Source organism: Meira miltonrushii (genome assembly GCF_003144205.1).
Source record: "Meira miltonrushii strain MCA 3882 unplaced genomic scaffold FA14scaffold_1, whole genome shotgun sequence".
Taxonomy (NCBI): Eukaryota; Fungi; Basidiomycota; class Exobasidiomycetes; order Exobasidiales; family Brachybasidiaceae; genus Meira; species Meira miltonrushii.
In genome coordinates, this window is record NW_020289943.1 from 565,531 (window position 1) to 584,334 (window position 18,804).

Genomic DNA, 18,804 nt, shown 5'->3' on the forward strand with positions numbered 1-18,804 from the left:
TGAATGCTATTGTATAAGAATGTACAGGTCTCGAAACATGTATGATCAGGCAACGGGAATGGAAGAGGAAGCAGCACGGTGATGTTCAGCATCGAAGCGCTGTTGACTTTCATCGTCTTCTTCGTTACCATCGGCACTAAACTGTGTTTCCTCTAAACGAACTTGACTTTCTTCGTCGCGTTGCTGTGCTGAACTTAAAGTTAGACGCAAACTCTCCTCAGATCCAAATCCGTTGTCAGATTGTTGACTCTCTTGATCGCCGAAAGCGGGAGTTGCAGTAGGTGTTGATTTTGGCTTACTCGTTCTCGTGATTCCAAACAAAGTGGTTTGTTTGGTCTTTCCCATGCTTGATTGTCTTGAAGGTGGTTTCGCATTTGCGTTTGCTTGTTGAGTGACATTCTCTACACGATCGAAGAAAGAGTTGCTCTTATGCATACTCTTATCGCGGCTCATTCCTGCTGTACGAGCGAAGGGATTCTTGGCAGTTTTATTGGAAGAAGCAGCAGCTTGAGGCTTTGCGAAAGAGTTATTCGTCTTGTTTGCAAAGGGCGATGTTGCAGCAGATTCTTTTCCTCGTTTATTTGAGCCTGAATCGTATCCATCTTCTTCAGATTCGGATGTAGTACGTTTGCGTGTTGCAACTGGACTGCCACGGCTAGCTTCGTCATCATGTACGATAGAAGATGAAGGCGGAGGTGCAGTTGATGCTGCTGCTGTACTTGGACTGACATTCCATGAATTGTTTGGCTGTTGACCCAATTTGGCCAAATCGGATGTTCTTCCAGCGCCGAAAGATCTATGACCGTTTGTTCCATTGCTGAAATCACGTCCTAATGCCTGTTTTGCTCTTACACGATCAGCACTTCCATCCAACATCGCAGGACTCGGACTGCCGGCCACCAAAACGCGGGAAGAAGGAGGAGCATGTGATGTTTGACCGTCATTGTAAGCGGTGATGAATGGAACACCGCCCATGGTACGATCATCACGTTCACGTCTTTCGGCAATCCAGCCGCGTAAGCTGTTCATTCGATCGATCAAGCTGCTTTGATGGAAGAATGCTCCGATCTGCAATGCGGCTTCAAGCGTTCTGCTGGTGTGCAATTCACGGGCAGCATCTAAGGCACGTTGGTGTTGATCAGATTTGCATGCTAGTTGAATCAATTGCAACAAAGCCTTATCTGATTCATGTTCCATTGCAGCAGCTTTTGCCAACGGTTGTTCGAGAACGTCGAGATAATATTCATCATCTTCCTCTTCCGGTAGAAGAGAAGAACGGAATGCTCGTGAAAAGGCAGCCAATTGATTTTGACGTAAAACTTGTTCTTCTAACGCACCCGCAGGAGTGGAAGGGTTGATCACTGGCATGCTGAAGGGTACTTCTTGAATCAAAGGACGGCTTGTCGCACTTGCATCTGGGTATTGTTGACCTTTCAACAGGATGGCTAGCAAATTTGTTCCATCCAATCCAACAGGCCAATATCTCATTCCACGTACGCCGTCTTCAAACACCCTTCTGCCGTCTTTCTTCATTTGTCTCGTATCGAGAGCGGGTGACCATCTTGCTTGACCAGATAAAGAGAGAGCGCGATCAAGGAAGTACAATACGCCACGGCTGTCAAAGATGGCCGGCATGTCTAAATCGTTGAATCCGAGCCAGGTTAATGTTGCTCCGTTTACCAAAGGCAGAACACCTTGTTGACGAATCTCGAGGGAGCTGACATCGATCAAGGTGAAGAGCATGTTCTGATGATAATCTGCCGCTGCGCCGTTACGATGAATGATCAAGGCAAATCTGTTACCAGCGGCCATGGAAATCACTTGTGAGCCGAATGCCCAAATGTACTTTTGGATACCTGCTCCTGTAAAGAAGCGAAGATAGCCTTCAGTAGTAGCCGCAATAGCAGTACAGCTATCCACAGCAGTTTTTTGAGCCGATCGACGACCTGCCATTGCAAGAGCAGTAACGTGCTCACCTCTTGGTAAATCGACTGACCACTCCGATCCCGGAATCGCCCAACCTCCTGGAACTTCAAATGGCTTGAAATGAATGTTACTTGCATGACCACGATCTTTTTCATTTCCATCTTCGTCCACGTCTTCATCTGTTCCGTCAAAGCTATCTGCTCCATTCTTTTCGGGACATGCCATCAATGCACCGTGAGCTCCAATCGAAGCCATATTGTATCCGAAATGATCAACGAAACGCCAGTTGCGTCTTGCCCCAGTATCAAATGACTCAAATGAGATGGACTGATGCGATTCTTGATCGATAGTGACCAATGATCCGATTGCGTTGAAGGCTAAGTAACGTCTTGAGTTACGCATTGGTGTAGCTGTCGGTTGGAATGCTGTCTGAGCTTTGGTTTCGTTGAACGCAACAGAATGACTTGGATAACGTGAGCGTCTTGCTTTCTTTGATCTGGAGGTCGATTCCACATTTTCTGTCGGCTCATCTCGTTCCAGTTCCATAATGTCATCGTCGTTGAAGTCTGCGTCAAAGAGGGAATCTGCGTCCATGGCACTCTTACCCTTAGCTGATGATCTTTCTAGAAGTGAGAGATCGAAAGGACTTTGTCTGCTTGGTCCTACCACTCTGCTCCAACGTGTGATTTGACCTTCGCAATCACTCCAAGCCAATGCATCTTGTGCAGGATGGAAGCTGATCCCAGATACCAAGGCTTGTGCTCTTTTTGAAGTGATCGGCTTCTTGCTGTTCCAATCCCAAACGATCACTTGGCCATCCGTTGTGCCGACGGCAAGATAGAGACCATTTGGACTGAAAGCCATGAAAGAGACATCTCCTGTAGTAGGATTGATTGAGCTACCTTCAGGAACAACGAAACCAGCATCGAATGTACGCCAATCATTCTTTGCAGAGCAGACGACGATTTCATGTGTTTTTGATGGTAACAAGAAAAAATCACCGGAAGGATGCCAGATTGCCTCTGCGTTCAATTCCGAGTATTTGTTACCGGATGCGATGACATCGTTCAAAGTTTTGATCAATTTTGGTTCAGATGTGGACAAATCCCACACCATCACTGTGCCATCGCATGAGGATGTAACAAGAGTAGGCTCGATCGGTGACCATGAAGCTGCACGAACGCCACGTTGATGACCTGTAAGCAGTTGAACGCGTGTTGGATCACCAGCATCGATTACCTTTACCGTTAAATCATCAGTACAAACGGCAATCCTAGGCGTCTTTTGACTTCCTACTGCTTTCTCCAATGATGCACAACGAACTGGCAATGCACTTCTGCTCAACAAGATTGGCTCTGTTGAAGTGGAATAAAGATCCATTCCAGCATTTTGCTGTTCGATCAGAGCAGGAATTTCATAGATTCTAACGTATCCGTCTTCACTAGAAACGACCAGAAGATCTGCGTTGGCGTCTAACCAGCTGATTGGTTTGGTAGATTCTTCCAATGTGATATCTTCGAGGTTGCTAGATTGTTCAGCAGGCAAGATACGAACGAGATAATCGTCACCTCCTGTAAACATTCTGCAAGCATCCTTGTTGCCATTAACTTGACGAGCATGAATCAAACGTGTTAAACCGGATGAATGGGCAGGTTGAACGTGTAAATCTTTATCTGTGTTCCCAAAGGTTCCCACCGCTGTTGATGGCGGAAAACTTTCCTCCATTCTGATCGAAGTCTGATTAGATCAACGTCGTGATGGAGTGCAACAAACAGTTCTTGTATGGAAAAGTGTTGTTCTAGAATGAATGCAATTTGCCGTGTTTTACACGCTTTGGGTTTACGCGCTATGCTGTACGCGTTCTGACGTGTTGAGCCACGCGTGAACTCAAAGCAAAGATGGTGAAACTTAACCTGCCGCACCTCTTTCGGTGACTACTGTTTTTAGCATGTTTCAGTATTGCGTAAGATGCTGAACATTTAATCTAACAACAATTCCAACAAACTAGAGATATTCAAATAGTTGAAGATATACTTTTTTATCTGCTTTTTAAGTCAAAGCGTCTTCTCCCCTTGATGATCTAGAAATGATTGTCTTCCTTGTGTACCTATCTGCATAGAACGCCACGCTTTGAATCAGGTACGATTATAACCTTAGCCAACGATGATCATCTTTTCCCATGACTTTTTAAAGTTTCAACGGAAGCAGAGTAGATTAAGTTTGGACAGCCGATGCATGCACATCACCAGAAGTTGCAACAAGAATTGACCTGTCATTTGAAGCTAACATCATCCTAACGCGCATGTGAGGTTTCCCCTTGCTTATAAACAGGGGAAGAGGGACTTTAAGTGAATCAAAAGCTTGGACCTCGTCCCTCTCTCTCTTGATTTGACATTGATGAACAAAAATAAAGCAAGCAAGCAATCGGTGAATTTGAGCGGGTTTGCCTCTGTAAGGATGCAGATCAGATCAATTTGATTAAATACGCTAAGGATTTATATGATTGCTTCCGCACAATCTACTTTGCACAGCTGGCCTTCCTAGTGTAGAATGATAATCATAATAAAGTGGGTCTGCTTCAGGTACATGCACAGTCTCAATTTGACTTTGGTATGCAGGTTCTTAAAGTCAGCGCATTCAATGATAGTACACATCCTTCCGTGCCGGCTGGGCATGTAAATACACATAAAGGTGTGCGCTGCGCTGCGTTGTGCAGCTGCTCTGCTTGTATGCGCCACACACATATTAAAGCAAGAACCGTTTTTTCATTTTGGATTTTATATTCAAGCATACGAATAATAATAATATCGAGTAATACTAATAGCGGAGAAGGAATACATACAATCATCACCATTGACTCTTGCACATCATCATCACAACCTCAATATACCACCAAAAATGAGCGGTCAGGAAAGACCTTCAACTCGGTCTGGATCAGCAGGTGGAAGGCTAAAATCTGCTAGACCTGGCACTTCGGCTTCTAGACCATTAACAGCAGCAGGAGGAAGAACAGTCTCACGTTCAGGCACAGCAGATAGTAGTAGACCCCCAACTGCAAATCCTGCCGCACAACAATACAGACAAGATCAATACGGATCACGAGAATACATTCAAGAAGAAGAAGAAGAGTACGATGAAGATGATTACGAAACGGAAGATGATGGTGATGTGTTTGCTTTTGTTCCTCCGGATTTAGGTCCATCTGCAGATGTTGTTCAATTGGACGGTCCAAATGTAACTGTCGCAGATCCAAATTCAAATGCAGGGCCATCATCAACGGGTATGTTGGGAGAAGAAGAGACGTTCTACTATGACGAAGCTACAGGTGCGGTTTATGATGCACAAGGAAGATTGGTAGACATGCCCGCCGATTTCGATCCAAATTTGATCGGTCAACAACAACCAGATACCCAAACCGGAAGAAGGCCTTTCAGTTCCGGAAGTTTGAGAAGACCTCTTTCGGGTGCAACAGCGCTGGACGATGTTGCAGGACAAAAACGATCGATCAGCAACCCACTTTCACCTATTGGTGATGTTTCTATCACTGTACCAGCTGCAGTTGCCAATCCCTCTCCCGGACAAAGTTTAGATCTAGGACCGGGAATGTCATCACGCTTAGGAGGAGGCCCTTCTATGGCATCACTCACCCGTCAAGATTCAAATACGTCCAGCCTACATCGTGATATGAATACACCCATCCTAAATCATGCTCGCGCAATCTCAGGATTCCCCGTCTCGATGGAGGCTCTGATGGAACTACCCCACAGCAGAGAAGGTGCGCCATCTCAAGTCACAAGTGATCGAGATGTGGGAATGACTGCATTAGGTGGACAACAATTGGACGAAATGGGCCGTGATGTATCGGGACAATTACGAAAGAGAACAAACAGACTGAGTCAAGCAGCTGATGCAGGCATGAGTCCGATGCACGATCTCCCCTTCAACCTCACAGCAATCGATCGCAAATCACCCTATGATGATGTAGATGACAAAATGGCAGGAGATTATATGGACAACGGTTTGGTGAGAGATGTTGGCATGGACGGCGGAATGAAGCTTTCTCCATCCGGATTATCACAATATGAAATGGGAAACAAGCGACTACGGATGGTCGAGCTGGAACTGGAAACGGAGGAAGATTCCCCTTACCCTGAAGTGAGAGCTTCCGTATCGAATATCGATGATCCAGATATGCCTTGCGGTACATTGCGTGCATGGTTCCTCTGTTTCATTCTTAGCACATTTGCAAGTGCGGTCAATACCGTGCTAAGTTTGCGGTATCCTGCTCCTACTCTGATGCCCATCGTTATGCAATTGATCGCATATCCTTGTGGTAAGTTCTTGGCAACAATCATGCCAATCCGCACATTCTACCTCCCTTCATGGCTAGGTGGAAGCAAATTCTCACTAAACCCAGGCTTGTTCAACATCAAAGAGCACACTTTAATCACAATCGTTATGAATTTGTGCACAACACAAGCGTATTCGCTCTATACCGTACTGACCGTGGAATCAGTCTACTTTTACGACACTCCAAAACCAATCTTGTTCACAATCCTGTACACAATCTCAACATCGATGATCGGAATGTCACTGGCTGGTATGTCAAGACGATTCTTGGTCTGGCCCGCAAGTATGATTTGGCCACAAAATTTGGTTATCACAACCATTCTCAACACACTGCACGCAGAAGATGATGCATACGATTCTTCCATGTCAAGATTCCGTTTCTTCTCCTTTGTAATGGGTGGAGCATTTTTGTGGAACTTTGTGCCGAGTTATTTGTTCAATGCATTGTCCACATTCGGATGGCTATGTTGGATTTGGCCGAATAATTTCATCATCAACACATTGTTTGGAACACAAACCGGTCTTGGGTTGAGCGTTTTGACATTCGATTGGAATCAGATCAACTACATTGGATCTCCGCTCATTTTCCCCTGGTGGGCTGAATGCAATACCTTCACCGGATTCGTTCTTTGGCTCATCGTTTGCACATTATCACTTTATTTCACCAACACACTATTTACCGCTTATATGCCCTTCAACACTACCCAAGCATTCGACAACCATGGTCAACCATACGACATCTTCCGAGTGATTCAAAATTTGAAATCGTTCAACGTAGAAGCATACGAAGCCTATTCACCTCTTTTCTTATCGGCAACATATACGATGCTATATACAACAGGATTCGCAGCCGCTACCGCTCTTTTGTCTCATACAATTCTGTATCACGGCAAAGCATTATGGCGTGGTGTCCGAAGAGTACGAACGGAAGAAGATGATATCCACGCCAAATTCATGAGAAGATACCCTGAAGTTCCATCTTGGTGGTACTTTGTTTTGGGTGTATTGATGTTCATCCTTGGTATTATTTGCATTGAGGTATACGACACCGATATGCCTGTATGGGCATTAGTCGTGGCGGTTGCGATTCCGATCGTGTACTTTTTGCCCTCTGGTTTCATTTATGCAATGACGGGAACGACGATTGGAACAAATTTGATCGGTGAAGTGGTTGCAGGTTATTCATTACCCGGACTTCCGTTGGCCAATATGATGTTCAAGACATACGCTTTCAACACACTCTCTAATGGTTTGACTTTTGTGCAAGATTTAAAACTTGGTCATTATATGAAAGTGCCACCACGTCAATCGTTCGCAGCACAAACGATCTTTACCATTTGGAATTCGTTTGTTCAAATTGGTGTTCTTCGTTTTATGATTGCTCGTGTTCACAATTTGTGTGCGCAAGATCAAGAACATAGATTTTCATGCCCTCACGCACGTGTGTTCTTTACATCCTCTATCGTATGGGGAATCATTGGACCGCAAAGATTGTTTGGAAATGGAGGATTATACAAACCTCTATACTGGGCCATGTTGGCAGGATTGGTATTGCCGGTACCGTTTTGGTTCTTGGCAAGAAAATACCCTAAATCATGGTTAAAGTTCGTCTCTGTTCCGATCGTTTTGAGTGGAGCAACATTTTCACCTCCTGCAAGTGGAATTGTTTATACGGCTTGGTTTACGACTGCATTTATTTTCCAATATTTGATCAGAAAGTATAATTTCCGTTGGTGGAGTAAGTACAATTTTGTCACTTCGGCTGCATTGGATGCGGGAACGATTGTTTCTACTTTGGTAATCTTTTTGGTTTTGCAATTACCCAAAGATGGATCAATCTCTATCGAATGGTGGGGAAATACAGTTTCTGCCAATACCTTGGATGCCAATCCAACGCCATGGAAAATGCCACCCGCAAATGGATTCGGTCCACCTCCTAAAGCTTAGATGATTCAACCTTTTCACACATAAATATTTCACATATTGCATCTTTACACTGTATATCTATATTCTCAATGACATGCTTATGACAATCAGAGCTGAGGCTATTCTATGTGGTTTGTTGGTCACGCCAGAGTGGTGGTCAATAAGCATCCTCGCGTAAGGAGGGTTTTAACGCGTGTCAGCGGTAAGTTCTTCTTTTCTTACGGCGGTAAAGCCTGGCGCGTGTTCTCTGGCTCTGGCTCTGTAATTTCGCACAGGCAATTGTCGATCTCTTTTTTTCTTACAATAAGTTTTCCTTCTTTTTGCCGCTGCCATCATTGACAATTCAACGCGATCAACAACGCAAAAGCGAGAGGGAAATCTGATACAAGTAATCAAAGGTTGATCGTGCGATAGACAAGCAGGCAAAGCGGTGCATCTCTATCAAACATACGCGGGTGTGCAAGAAGAAGAACAAACATCAAACCTCTCACAAGATCAAAGCATTCATGTTGATCTCCCTCTAAAGCAAACCTCCCTCCCATATCTGAAGAGCTCAAAATGACGTCCCGGCTGACGTCTTCCTTTGTCAGCCAAGATGCACAGGATCCAGAACTTGGAACGCCTTCACGATCATTGACCGGTCCATCAAGAAGAAAGAGTGAATCACGAGCACAAAGATTATCACTTGGCAAACCATACGCAAGGTCATCTTTAGGGCCATCAGGTAAACAAGGCTTCGATTCTCCATCCAGCGCACATACGGTCACACCCAATCGACAAACGAGTAAACGCTTTGGCAATGCTACATCACCATCCACCACCATTCGTACGCCCCAGCAAAATGCGAATACGCCTTCCAGCAAAAAGGGTGGATTGCTCTCTGGTTTACGTCAAGCAATCTTTTCGCGACCTCTAAGTTGGCTTCAATCGGGCGCTGCTCAGTCTGACTCTTTGCCTACTTCACGCTCATCGAATTCAATTGGAACAGAGGCAGAAAAAGGTGTAGCAGCTCAACGAAATGCGCAATCACTCTCTCGCTCTAATACATTTGCTACTCATGAATTCGGTACAACCTCTTCTCGACCTTCAGCTTTTGTTGCTCCTCCGCCAAGCACGCCTTCACGTTCTCCCTATCTCGGAAATACGGTCGGACTTCCATCACGTAGCGGTCAATTGGGATTGTCGGGGAATGGTTCTGCAATTCAAGATACCCCAAAATCAGCAAATGCTCATCGATCTCCTTCGCCTGCTCGTTCTTCGGCCAGTGCAATCATTCGATCTCATGGTCGTCAACGTCTTTCGGTGGAACCATCAAATGCATCAAGGTACGGCGTGGCAAGTTCCGCAAGTTTACTTGGTACGCCTGGGTATAGAAGATCAGGATCGCAAAGGGGAGATGGAAGCGTTGCAAGCGGCGGAAGTGCTTCTCAGGCGCACAGTAGCGCTTCCTTTGCTTATGGATTCGGATCTGAACGTCGATTAGGAGGCTTGACAACATCTGCAAGTTTGTATGGCGGTGCAGGCTCGGCATCCCATTCTCCTCTTGCTTCAACCTCGTACAATCGTCTGCCTTCTCGTTCTCCATTTGCGATTCAACAGAGACGTAGTCTGGGTGGCTCAGCAGCAGCTAGTGAGATGGGCAGTTTGCATGGGAGAGCTTCTCCTGGCGTAAGACAAAGTGGACAAGGATTGATCACAACACCTGTCAGACCAGTCAGTATGTTTGGAGGTGATTTCCATGGAAGTAGAGCTGGTTCAGTCGCAAATAGCAGGGCAAGCAGTCGTGGCACCACACCGAAAAGAAGGGAATGGAGCAGTCTCAAATTGGCTCCTCCAAGTGTTCGACGTTCAGAAGGAGAAGAATTGATGCAAGAATATCTTGCGATGCGTGATGCAGCAACGAATAACGACATGCGTAGTATCGTTCATCCTGCTCTGAATGATACGAGAATGGCGGAGGATGATCCTAATGCAATGTCCAGAGCGACTACACAGAATGGTTCATTGAAAAGGGGGGCGAGTATGAGCATCGATGGCGATTCAATGATGAGTGACGCCAATCCACGAAAGCGTCAAATGGTATGGGATTCCGAATTGGGCTTTATATCGAGACAGGAACAGATAGCTGCAAGACCTCCGAAACCTACAGCGAACAACGAAGCTGAAAGACTTTTGAACGCTTTGGAGGGTATGCGTACACCTTTAGGAGATGCAAGAAGGGATAGTGCAGCACGTTCATCACATCAACCAATCAATATCCCATTAGCAGTACCTTCATCGGACTCGTCGAGAAGAAGTGGTGCTGGTGATTATGTCAAAGCTGTTTCGCCATATGCTCGTGCGATGCGTAAGCAAAAGATGCAACATACTGATCAACCAGCTTCTGTTGGCTTGCGATCACGCCTACGGAAAGAGATCGCAAAGGCCAACTCAGATGCGATGTCTGTGGGGTCTGAGGATCAAGAGGTAGAGAATTCTGATGAAGAGGAATCCGAAGCAAGTGAAGATGAGGAGGAAGAGGAAGAAGAAGAAATTGAAGAGCCTCCTAGAAGAAGACAAGCTGGAAAAAGTGCCCCGCAGAAGCCACAAACAACACAGAAGCGGACTGAGGCTCCTGTACAGATGGAAGACGAACCTCGTACATTGAGATCAGGCAAAGTCATCTCCACGCAAGTTTCTCCTCCAAAACGAGCAAGCCAAGTATCACCTCAACAGGAGAAAGTAGCACCAATGTCCAGAGCGAGATTCTCAGTCAGTAATTCTTCAGCAGCAAACAAGCAACGTGCTGAACGTCAAAATCCATTCAGCAGCCCAAATGCAGCCAAAACATCCGCCGCAACGGCAGATGCGGCAAAAGCAGCTGTACCGTCGAGGGACAAATTTAGTATCAAGATGGATGATGCCGGAAGCAGTACCGATTCTTCCGAGAACAGAAGAAGTTCTTCACTAAGACAAGGCGCTGAAAAGACTAGCAGATCACATACACGTTCTGGTCGTGTTGGAATTGATGATGACGATGATGATGCTATGGAAGATTCGCCGAGTGCTGAGGAATTGAGCAAGATCAAATTGCCCACCAATCTCTTCCCTCAAGGATTCTCTTTCTCTTCGGCGCCTAGCACTGCTTCAAGTACAGCTTCATCACCACAGGTAAAGCCTCTGACAGAACAACCAGCGTCAAACAGTACAGAGGATGCAAGTAAAGCCGAAGGATCATCATTGCTCAGTAGAATGGGCGGATTTGCTGCACCTGAAGCAACTCAGGCAGCACCTGGCTTTTCATTGTCTTCTCCTTCACCTCCCACTTTCTCGCTTTCGTCACCAAAAGGTGGAATTCAAACTTCTGCAGCACCGTTGAACAAGCCAGCATTTTCGTTCCAACCTGCTATTTCATCTCCCCTTGCTGGTGGTAGCGGCGCTTCATCTCCTCAACCTACGAGCTCATCCGCTTCTCCGGCTCCTTCATCCAACTTCTTTACTGCTCCAAGTGCTGAAGAGAAAAAGAAACAGGAACAATCTGCAACACCGCCTGCTGCTGCAGAAGGTCAGAAGCCAATTCCCAATTTCTTTGCCTCTTCTTTGGCTAAGTCTAGTACGCCTGCTCCAGAAGCTCCAAAAACGCCTGCTTTTTCGTTTGGGACACCTGCATCAACTGCGGACACCACGAGTGATACCTCCAAGCCTGCATTTAGCTTTGGGAAGCCCGCTGAGAGCACTCCAGCACCGAGCACAACATCTTTCTCATTTGGTAATAATGCAAGTCAAGCTTCACCTGCTCCTACTCCATCGAGTACATCAACTGCACCTGCATTCTCCTTTGGCGCTCCTGCGGCATCCAAGCCGGCAGAGACATCCAAACCAGCTTTCTCGGGCTTTGAAGCTCCCAAAGCAAGTGCACCGTCCGGATCTTTTTCAGGATTTGGAACACCAAGCAGTGCTCCCGCCCCATCCACTGCACCAACACCCTCCTTCAGCTTTGGCGCACCTTCCGCCACTTCAAGCGAAGACGGAAAGAAGAAGAGAGGTCAAGATGATGAGAAAGAAGCAGAAGAGCCACAAGCAAAACGCAGCTTTACAGGATTCGGAGCTCCTGCTGCCAGTCCAGCTCCTGCCGCATCTACTTCATCACCTGGAACATTCACCTTTGGTGCTCCTGCGAGCGGAAGTAATGAAGAGAAGAAATCGACTGCGTTTTCGTTCGGTGCATCTTCACAGCCTTCCAACAATGAGACCAAGCCCGCTATGAGCTTTGGAGCACCTTCTCAAGCATCAAGCACACCATCAACTACTAACAGCACGGGTGGATTTGGAGGATTCGGAAGTGCGGCCTCTTCTGCATCCCAAGCTGCTAAACCTGCTTTTTCGTTCGGAGCACCGTCCTCGAATAATAATGCACCATCCACTTCAGCTGGATCAAGTCCATTCACATTCGGTGCAAAGACAGATACCAATGCGAGTCAACCAACAAATAATGCAGCTGCAGGTGGCACATTTGCATTCGGCCAAGCAGGCAATACGGGTAGTACGTCATTTGGTCAGCAAAGCAGCACGCCTTTTGGAAGTCAAAATAATAGTCGACAACAATCACCAGCGCCTACACCATTCACGTTTGGTGCCCCAGCTGCACAACAGAATGGAACGAGCAACACAGGATTTGGTGGATTTGGGCAACAAACAGCACCTTCATCCGGAGCGACTCCTTCATTCAATTTTGGCGCAGGAGCGCAAAGCAATCCTACACAACCCCAAAGCAGTGCAGGAGGAAGCAATGGGATGTCGTTTTCATTTTCGATGCCGATGTCCAATGCTACTTCAAATGCACCATCTTTCGGTGGTGGAAGTCAAATGAATGGTGCTACGGGCACACCGGGCACACCACCAGCGTTTGTGTTTGGTGCACCCAGCACCGGAAATCAAAACGGACCTGCAACTCCCACCACACCTGGAGGAGCAGGAGGTTTTAATTTTGGTGCAGCAAATCCAGCACCTAGCGGAATGGGAGGAGGAGGTTCCTTGTTCAATATTGGTGCTCCATCATCCAATGCGCCGGCAGGTAATCGACCTGTTCGTGGTATGCCAAGCAGACGGAAGAAATAACAAATTATGCTAAAGACTGGGATTCATACAGATACCTTTCTACTTTGTCGGATCTTGTAAGCAGAGACGATTGCAGATGTACAACAACGTTTAAATATTGAAAGAGTTTGAATCATGTTCGTTTCGTGTTTGCGCTTTCCACGTTGGATGACGGCGTCTTTGTTTTTGCCCTTGATTTCCTATCATTCAAGCGCTTGAGTTTTTGGATTTGTTCTTCAGTTGCCTCTTTCTTTTTCACCAATACTCTTAATTGAATAATATCTTGCTATGATTTGGTCATGAAACCAGTCCTTTCTTTTCTTTTTTGACGAGCGATTTTTGCTCTTGCAGCTCGCTTTGCACTTGCGATTGCTCTTTGTTCTTTTGTCATATTTGCCAATTTTATTCTTATTCGCTCGTTTTTTTCTTGAATTGCGGCATGGAAGTCATCGGGATGTTCCGCTTTATTTTTTGCATATCGCTCCCTTCTCTGTTTTCTCTTTTGTGCTAACCATTCTTGCATTCTTTCATCAAGACTGTCCTTTGGCGATTGCGCAGGACCTGAACGGTGAGAAGGAGGACTTTGCGATTGGCTTTGCAACGGGTTCGAAGAGGTAGGAAGCTTAATTGAATTTGCATCATCCAACGGAAATAAGTCTTCCAAATCCGACCAGCTAATATCTTGATCGACCGGAGAGACGGGTCTCTCGCCATCCATTGGCTTCTGATACGAGAGGAATGGAATCCAGGCAAACAAGAGGACTACCAGCAGAACTTTCAGCATAACAAGAAGGTCAAATATTTTTTTTTGATGCTAAAGGTCGGCAAGAACTCGAAAGAAAGGATCACCAAAAGCATCAAGTAAGAAAAGAGCCGATGTAATTTCTAGCCCCGAGTGATTCCATTTTATCTAAATCACTGCCACAATTCACACATCAACTATTAGCCAAAGACTTTTTCGAAATTTTTACCCTGGCCTTTTGTGCTTTCTTCTGCCGCTCTGTATATCTAGCAAGTCTTGAAAGCTGTTCATCATTCGCTTGCCCACTTGCAGCGAGTTGTTTTATTTGACGAATTTGTGCATAAAAATTTGTCGCAAAACCTGTTTTCTCTTTACTCTGTTGACGATAACGTTGTTGGCGTACTCTACTTCGTTCATTGGACTTTCTCCTTTCTTCATCTGTCAATGCTAATTTTCGCTTCTTTACTATTTCGTTATTGGCCTTCAACATCGCTGCATGTCCTGCCGCATCTTTTGCTTTCTTTTCTGCTCGCAATTCTTTTCTTCTTGCCGTCTTTATTTTTCGCCTCCTTTCTGCTTTCTCTTCCGGAGAAAGTACTTCATCAGGACTAAATAGCTTTCTCTTTTTCCCAGGCAATATTCCTGTCAAAGGCGGCGAGTGTGATGATTGAGGATGTTCTCTCGGATAATCTTTGATGCTGTCTTCGAGAGGTATGATGTCCTCGAGATCAGACCAATTCACATCCTCCACGATGGGCGAACCGGGTAGGTTTCTATTCATTGGAGATTGTATTGTGAACTTTAAACTGATGATGACGATCACCAGCACAAAAAGGGGATTATAAGTAGACAGCACACGCCTCATAGCTGACCTGATCTTCCAAGAATAAAACAGGTAGATGCCGTCATAAACGTCATTTGATTCAAAAATGCAGGTATTTCAAAGTCGGTAAAGGTTTTCATCGTGTAAAAAGAGAAACGTAGAGCCCCGAATCAAATATGCAAATGTGGTGTCGTACACAAACGCAATTAATTGCTCGAGGGAACCATGTGATGATACAAAATCATTGGTTTCAATATCAATTACCCACTTTGCTCACCGTCTTTCTTTTTATTTGGTCTGGCTCGTTTACGCGGAAAATACTTTTCATTCCTGATCACATTCTTCTTGCGTATGATTGCGAGCTTCTTTTCATCTTCTGGTGTTATTGTCCCTTGTGCTTCATTTTGTCTTAATTTCTCCAGGTCAGCATGATATATACTACGAAAGCCTGTGGCCGCCAACATCTTAGCTTCATGAGCTCTTTGATTTTTGACATGCTTTGCTCTATGTATTTGTAATTGCTTTGGTGTCATTCTTGATTTGTACAATTTCATTTGTTCCCTTTTTCGTTTGAGCATAGCTTGATAGGCATCTGGTGATTCAATTTTTCGACGTTGACTGTTTCGTCTTTCTCTTTCAGCTTTTAACTTCTTCCTATCGCTGACAAAGACTGTTGATGGCGCAGGACTCCTGTCGTGTGACATCTCAGGTATCGTCGCTTTAGAACTGTGGGCAGGGCTTGAGCCAGGTAACTCGTCATCGATAGGGAAGAGATCTGGAAGAGTTGACCAATCCACATCTTTAGGATCAGGAGAGACTCGCCTATTTCTATTTGGAGACGTTTGGCTTCGGCAAATCCTAGCGAAAAACCATAAATTGCTGATCAATAATGCAATAACAGCTGACAAATCAAACCTCATTGTTTAGGAAATACAGAGATAGGTGCGTGAAAGGTGATGGAATATGCAAGAAGAGATAAACCGGTGCGTGGAACATCGATTTACAGCGAGTTTCCGTCTTACGGATTCACTCATCTGATTAGCACTGCATCACGTCGAAGACAAGCACGCTGGTTCGAGACCCGTAAGTCTTCCAGAAAGCGTTGCTGTGATCGTATTTGTGTAGCATTCGCTTGTATTGCTATGACTTCATTGATGCAAGCTTAGGGATCTTGTAGCAGGTATATGATAAGATTTGAATTCATATCTGACCTTTAGAAGCTTTACCCAGTTGTTTTCCAATCAAAATACGTTTAGCTTTCTCTCTTTGATACTTTACCCTCCTCTTGCGTTGATCTTCCTCTAGATCTGCAAGTTGCTCCGGTGTATGTTTACCTTCTTCTATCAACTCTCGGATCCAGACAAGCCTTTTCCTTTTATTAGAGGAATACCCAGTCCTTTCTTTTCGCTTTACGTAGAGCTTTCTATTCCGCTGATTTTCAGAAAGTCTATGTTGCTCTCTTTCTTCTTCTGTTTGTTGCAAAGCAATCTTCTTCTTCCTTTGACGTTCATTTTGACGTTTCCGTTCTAACATCTTTTCGTATTCCACGCCACCTTTTTGCTTCAAGTTTTGATACCTCTTCTTGGATGAGGCACTATCAGTCTCTGATCTTCTTCTTTTTCTCTTTCGTTTTGCTTTAAAAGATGCAGACTCTTTCTCTGCTACACCAAGTAGAGCCTCCCATTTATTGCTATTCTGGCTCGGGAGGCTGAGTGACTCAAACGTTGGCGATAGTATCTGTTTTTCAGAATCACCTGCGAAGCTTACTTGAAATCCGATTATAACCAAGTAATACGAGACAACAACGTGCCCAAAACCGTACAACTGTACCATTATGATTAGGAGATGGTACGTATCTATAATATAATCAATAACAAATCATGATTGACAGCAAAGAGTTTCAAGTATCATTCATCTGCAAACGATCGGGGCACAAAGATTGAATGAAAGCAGTGCAGAAATGTGTATCAATCCTCTTTTGGCTTTTGCGTATCAGCTTGCATATTCTGCTTTCGACGTAATCGGGACTTTCTTACTGCATCACGTCGCTTTTCCCTCTCCATTTCGAAATGATTTATCTGCTCTGGAGTTGCTTTATCCTGGCTCACTAAGACCTGAAGCGAGCTGTATCTTCTGTCAGCCGTTTTGGTGAATCCAGTTTTAGCTTTCATACGCTGACGATAGCCAAGTTGGTAATAGTCATTCATAGCTTTGAGTTTTTTCTTCTTTTCTTCACTACATTGAGCTTTTAGTTCTTGTCGTCGAGGTTTTTGCTTAAGGTATTTCTCTCGATTGTACTGTTTATGACCTTCCGGATCATTTAACTTGAATCTTAACAATCGTTTCCTTGCCAATTCCGCATTTCTTTCCTTTGCACGCTTCTTCTTTTCTGCAGCATTAGCCAGACTTGGCTTAATCGTAGAGCGTTGAGAAGATTGCTGATGAGAGATCTGGGGCGATTGCTGGGATAATTGAGAAGAATGCTGAGGTGTGAGCTGAGGTACGAGCTGGGGTGAACGTTGAGAAATGCGGTGGGGAGATTGCTGAGGTGTGCGCTGAATTGGTTGCTGAGGTGAGTGAGATGTAATAGTATGCTTCTGTTGAGCATCTCCATCATCCCACTCTGTTGCAGGATGATTCAAATCAATCTCTAGCTTTTGAGGTTGTGCTTGCTTTTTGGATGTTATTGGTGGTCTTCCCGAATACACAAAAGTAAATAGACTAAAGAAGACCCCAAAAGTAAATAATATATAGAAAGGTAGACAGTAGATCATCTTACAAGATATGCTTTATATTCGCATAGCAGGAAAGATAAATAATTCCTTATGAATACAGCACTATGGGTTTACGCTTCATGAGATGACAAAACACTACAATCTGTGAAAACCGCAATTGCCCCGAACAACTCTTATAGACCTCTGGTTATACCCGTATATTATACAGCATCCACAAATATATACGACACACAATTCGACCCGAATGCGTTCGATATAGGAAATGCTTAGTCAATCATGAGCTTGCTCAAGTGGTATAGCCGCCTTCGTGTCTAGGTTATCCGCTTGATCTAATCTCATGAATTATATCATACGACTTCATAGCTTTCTGCACGGTGCACTGCCACTTATGACCCGTTCCTCATTTGTATCTCTCAATTGCATATCTTCGGGTGAGTGTTACTTTTCAGCCTTTTCACTTTGGCGTGTCAGCTTGTGCATTTTGCATTTTACGTATTCTTGACTTTCTTACCGTATCACGTCTCTTTTCCCTCTGAGTTTCGAATTGATTCACCTGCTCCGGAGTGGCTTTATTTTGTTCTACTAATTTTTTGAGCGATTGATATCTATATTCAATCGGTTTAGAGTAACCTATTTTTGCTTTCACACGTTGACGGTAGCTAACTTGATAAGCTTTATGGGCAATTTTAAGTTGTGTTTTCCTTTCTTCAGTGTAATTAGCTTTCGATATTTCCTTTCTAGATCTTGCTGCGAGATTCCTTCTTCTATTAAACTCCTTGTACCCTACTGGATCATTCTTCTTAAATTCTTTTCGATGTTTTCTGTGCGCTTCCGCATCTTTCATTCTTCTCCGCTTTTGCTTCTCTTGAGCTTCCGTAAGAGGTTGTTCTTTTAGAAGAGAAGAAGGTTCATTTAAAAGATGCTGAGATTGCGTTGAAAAAGGAGGAGGAGAAGGTTTTCTCGAAGATTGCTCTGGAGAGTGATGAGGTAATTGCTGTGGCGAGTACGAAGGCGGGTATTGTGGTAAGTGCTGAGGCGATTGCTGATGGACATGAATTGGCTGTTCATCCAACGTATACATATAGTCAAATTTATCCCAATCCAACTGGGTGATGTGAAATGCATGAGGAGGAGATCGATCCGGTGAATGAGGACTATCTGTTTGTCCAGCCGTATTTATTGCAACAGCTGTTATACCCAGCAAAGAGAAGCTGGAAAGTCGTTTT

General features: G+C 44.7%; 7 protein-coding genes across 7 annotated transcripts; 2 read left to right on the forward strand and 5 right to left on the reverse strand.

Annotated features, from left to right (window-relative positions):
* Positions 1-45: 45 nt before the first annotated feature.
* Positions 46-3,651, reverse strand: FA14DRAFT_117612 (uncharacterized protein; the record flags this gene model as incomplete). The annotated part of the gene is made up of 2 exons (XM_025496240.1): positions 46-2,087; positions 2,145-3,651. 2 exons carry the CDS (start codon positions 3,649-3,651, stop codon positions 46-48), a joined length of 3,549 nt encoding a protein of 1,182 aa, XP_025356978.1.
* A 2,382-nt stretch (positions 3,652-6,033) lies between these two features.
* FA14DRAFT_117225 (OPT oligopeptide transporter) lies at positions 6,034-8,223 on the forward strand (the record flags this gene model as incomplete). Its single annotated transcript, XM_025496220.1, has 1 exon — positions 6,034-8,223. One exon carries the CDS (start codon positions 6,034-6,036, stop codon positions 8,221-8,223), a length of 2,190 nt encoding a protein of 729 aa, XP_025356979.1.
* Positions 8,224-8,535: 312 nt separating this feature from the next.
* FA14DRAFT_159099 (uncharacterized protein) lies at positions 8,536-13,587 on the forward strand. Its single transcript, XM_025498052.1, has one exon. It carries the CDS (start codon positions 8,761-8,763, stop codon positions 13,297-13,299), a length of 4,539 nt encoding a protein of 1,512 aa, XP_025356980.1. The 5' UTR covers positions 8,536-8,760; the 3' UTR covers positions 13,300-13,587.
* On the reverse strand, positions 13,565-14,062 carry FA14DRAFT_152106 (uncharacterized protein; the record flags this gene model as incomplete). Its single annotated transcript, XM_025497505.1, has 1 exon — positions 13,565-14,062. The coding sequence occupies one exon, from the start codon at positions 14,060-14,062 to the stop codon at positions 13,565-13,567; it is 498 nt and encodes a 165-aa protein (XP_025356981.1).
* Positions 14,063-14,213: 151 nt separating this feature from the next.
* Positions 14,214-14,928, reverse strand: FA14DRAFT_183126 (uncharacterized protein; the record flags this gene model as incomplete). Its single annotated transcript, XM_025501285.1, has 1 exon — positions 14,214-14,928. Exon 1 carries the CDS (start codon positions 14,883-14,885, stop codon positions 14,214-14,216), a length of 672 nt encoding a protein of 223 aa, XP_025356982.1. The 5' UTR covers positions 14,886-14,928.
* A 175-nt stretch (positions 14,929-15,103) lies between these two features.
* FA14DRAFT_152108 (uncharacterized protein) lies at positions 15,104-15,763 on the reverse strand (the record flags this gene model as incomplete). Its single annotated transcript, XM_025497506.1, has 1 exon — positions 15,104-15,763. The coding sequence occupies one exon, from the start codon at positions 15,761-15,763 to the stop codon at positions 15,104-15,106; it is 660 nt and encodes a 219-aa protein (XP_025356983.1).
* A 280-nt stretch (positions 15,764-16,043) lies between these two features.
* FA14DRAFT_152109 (uncharacterized protein) lies at positions 16,044-18,659 on the reverse strand (the record flags this gene model as incomplete). The annotated part of the gene is made up of 4 exons (XM_025497507.1): positions 16,044-16,667; positions 16,880-17,564; positions 17,623-17,630; positions 18,090-18,659. 4 exons carry the CDS (start codon positions 18,657-18,659, stop codon positions 16,044-16,046), a joined length of 1,887 nt encoding a protein of 628 aa, XP_025356984.1.
* Positions 18,660-18,804: the final 145 nt, after the last annotated feature.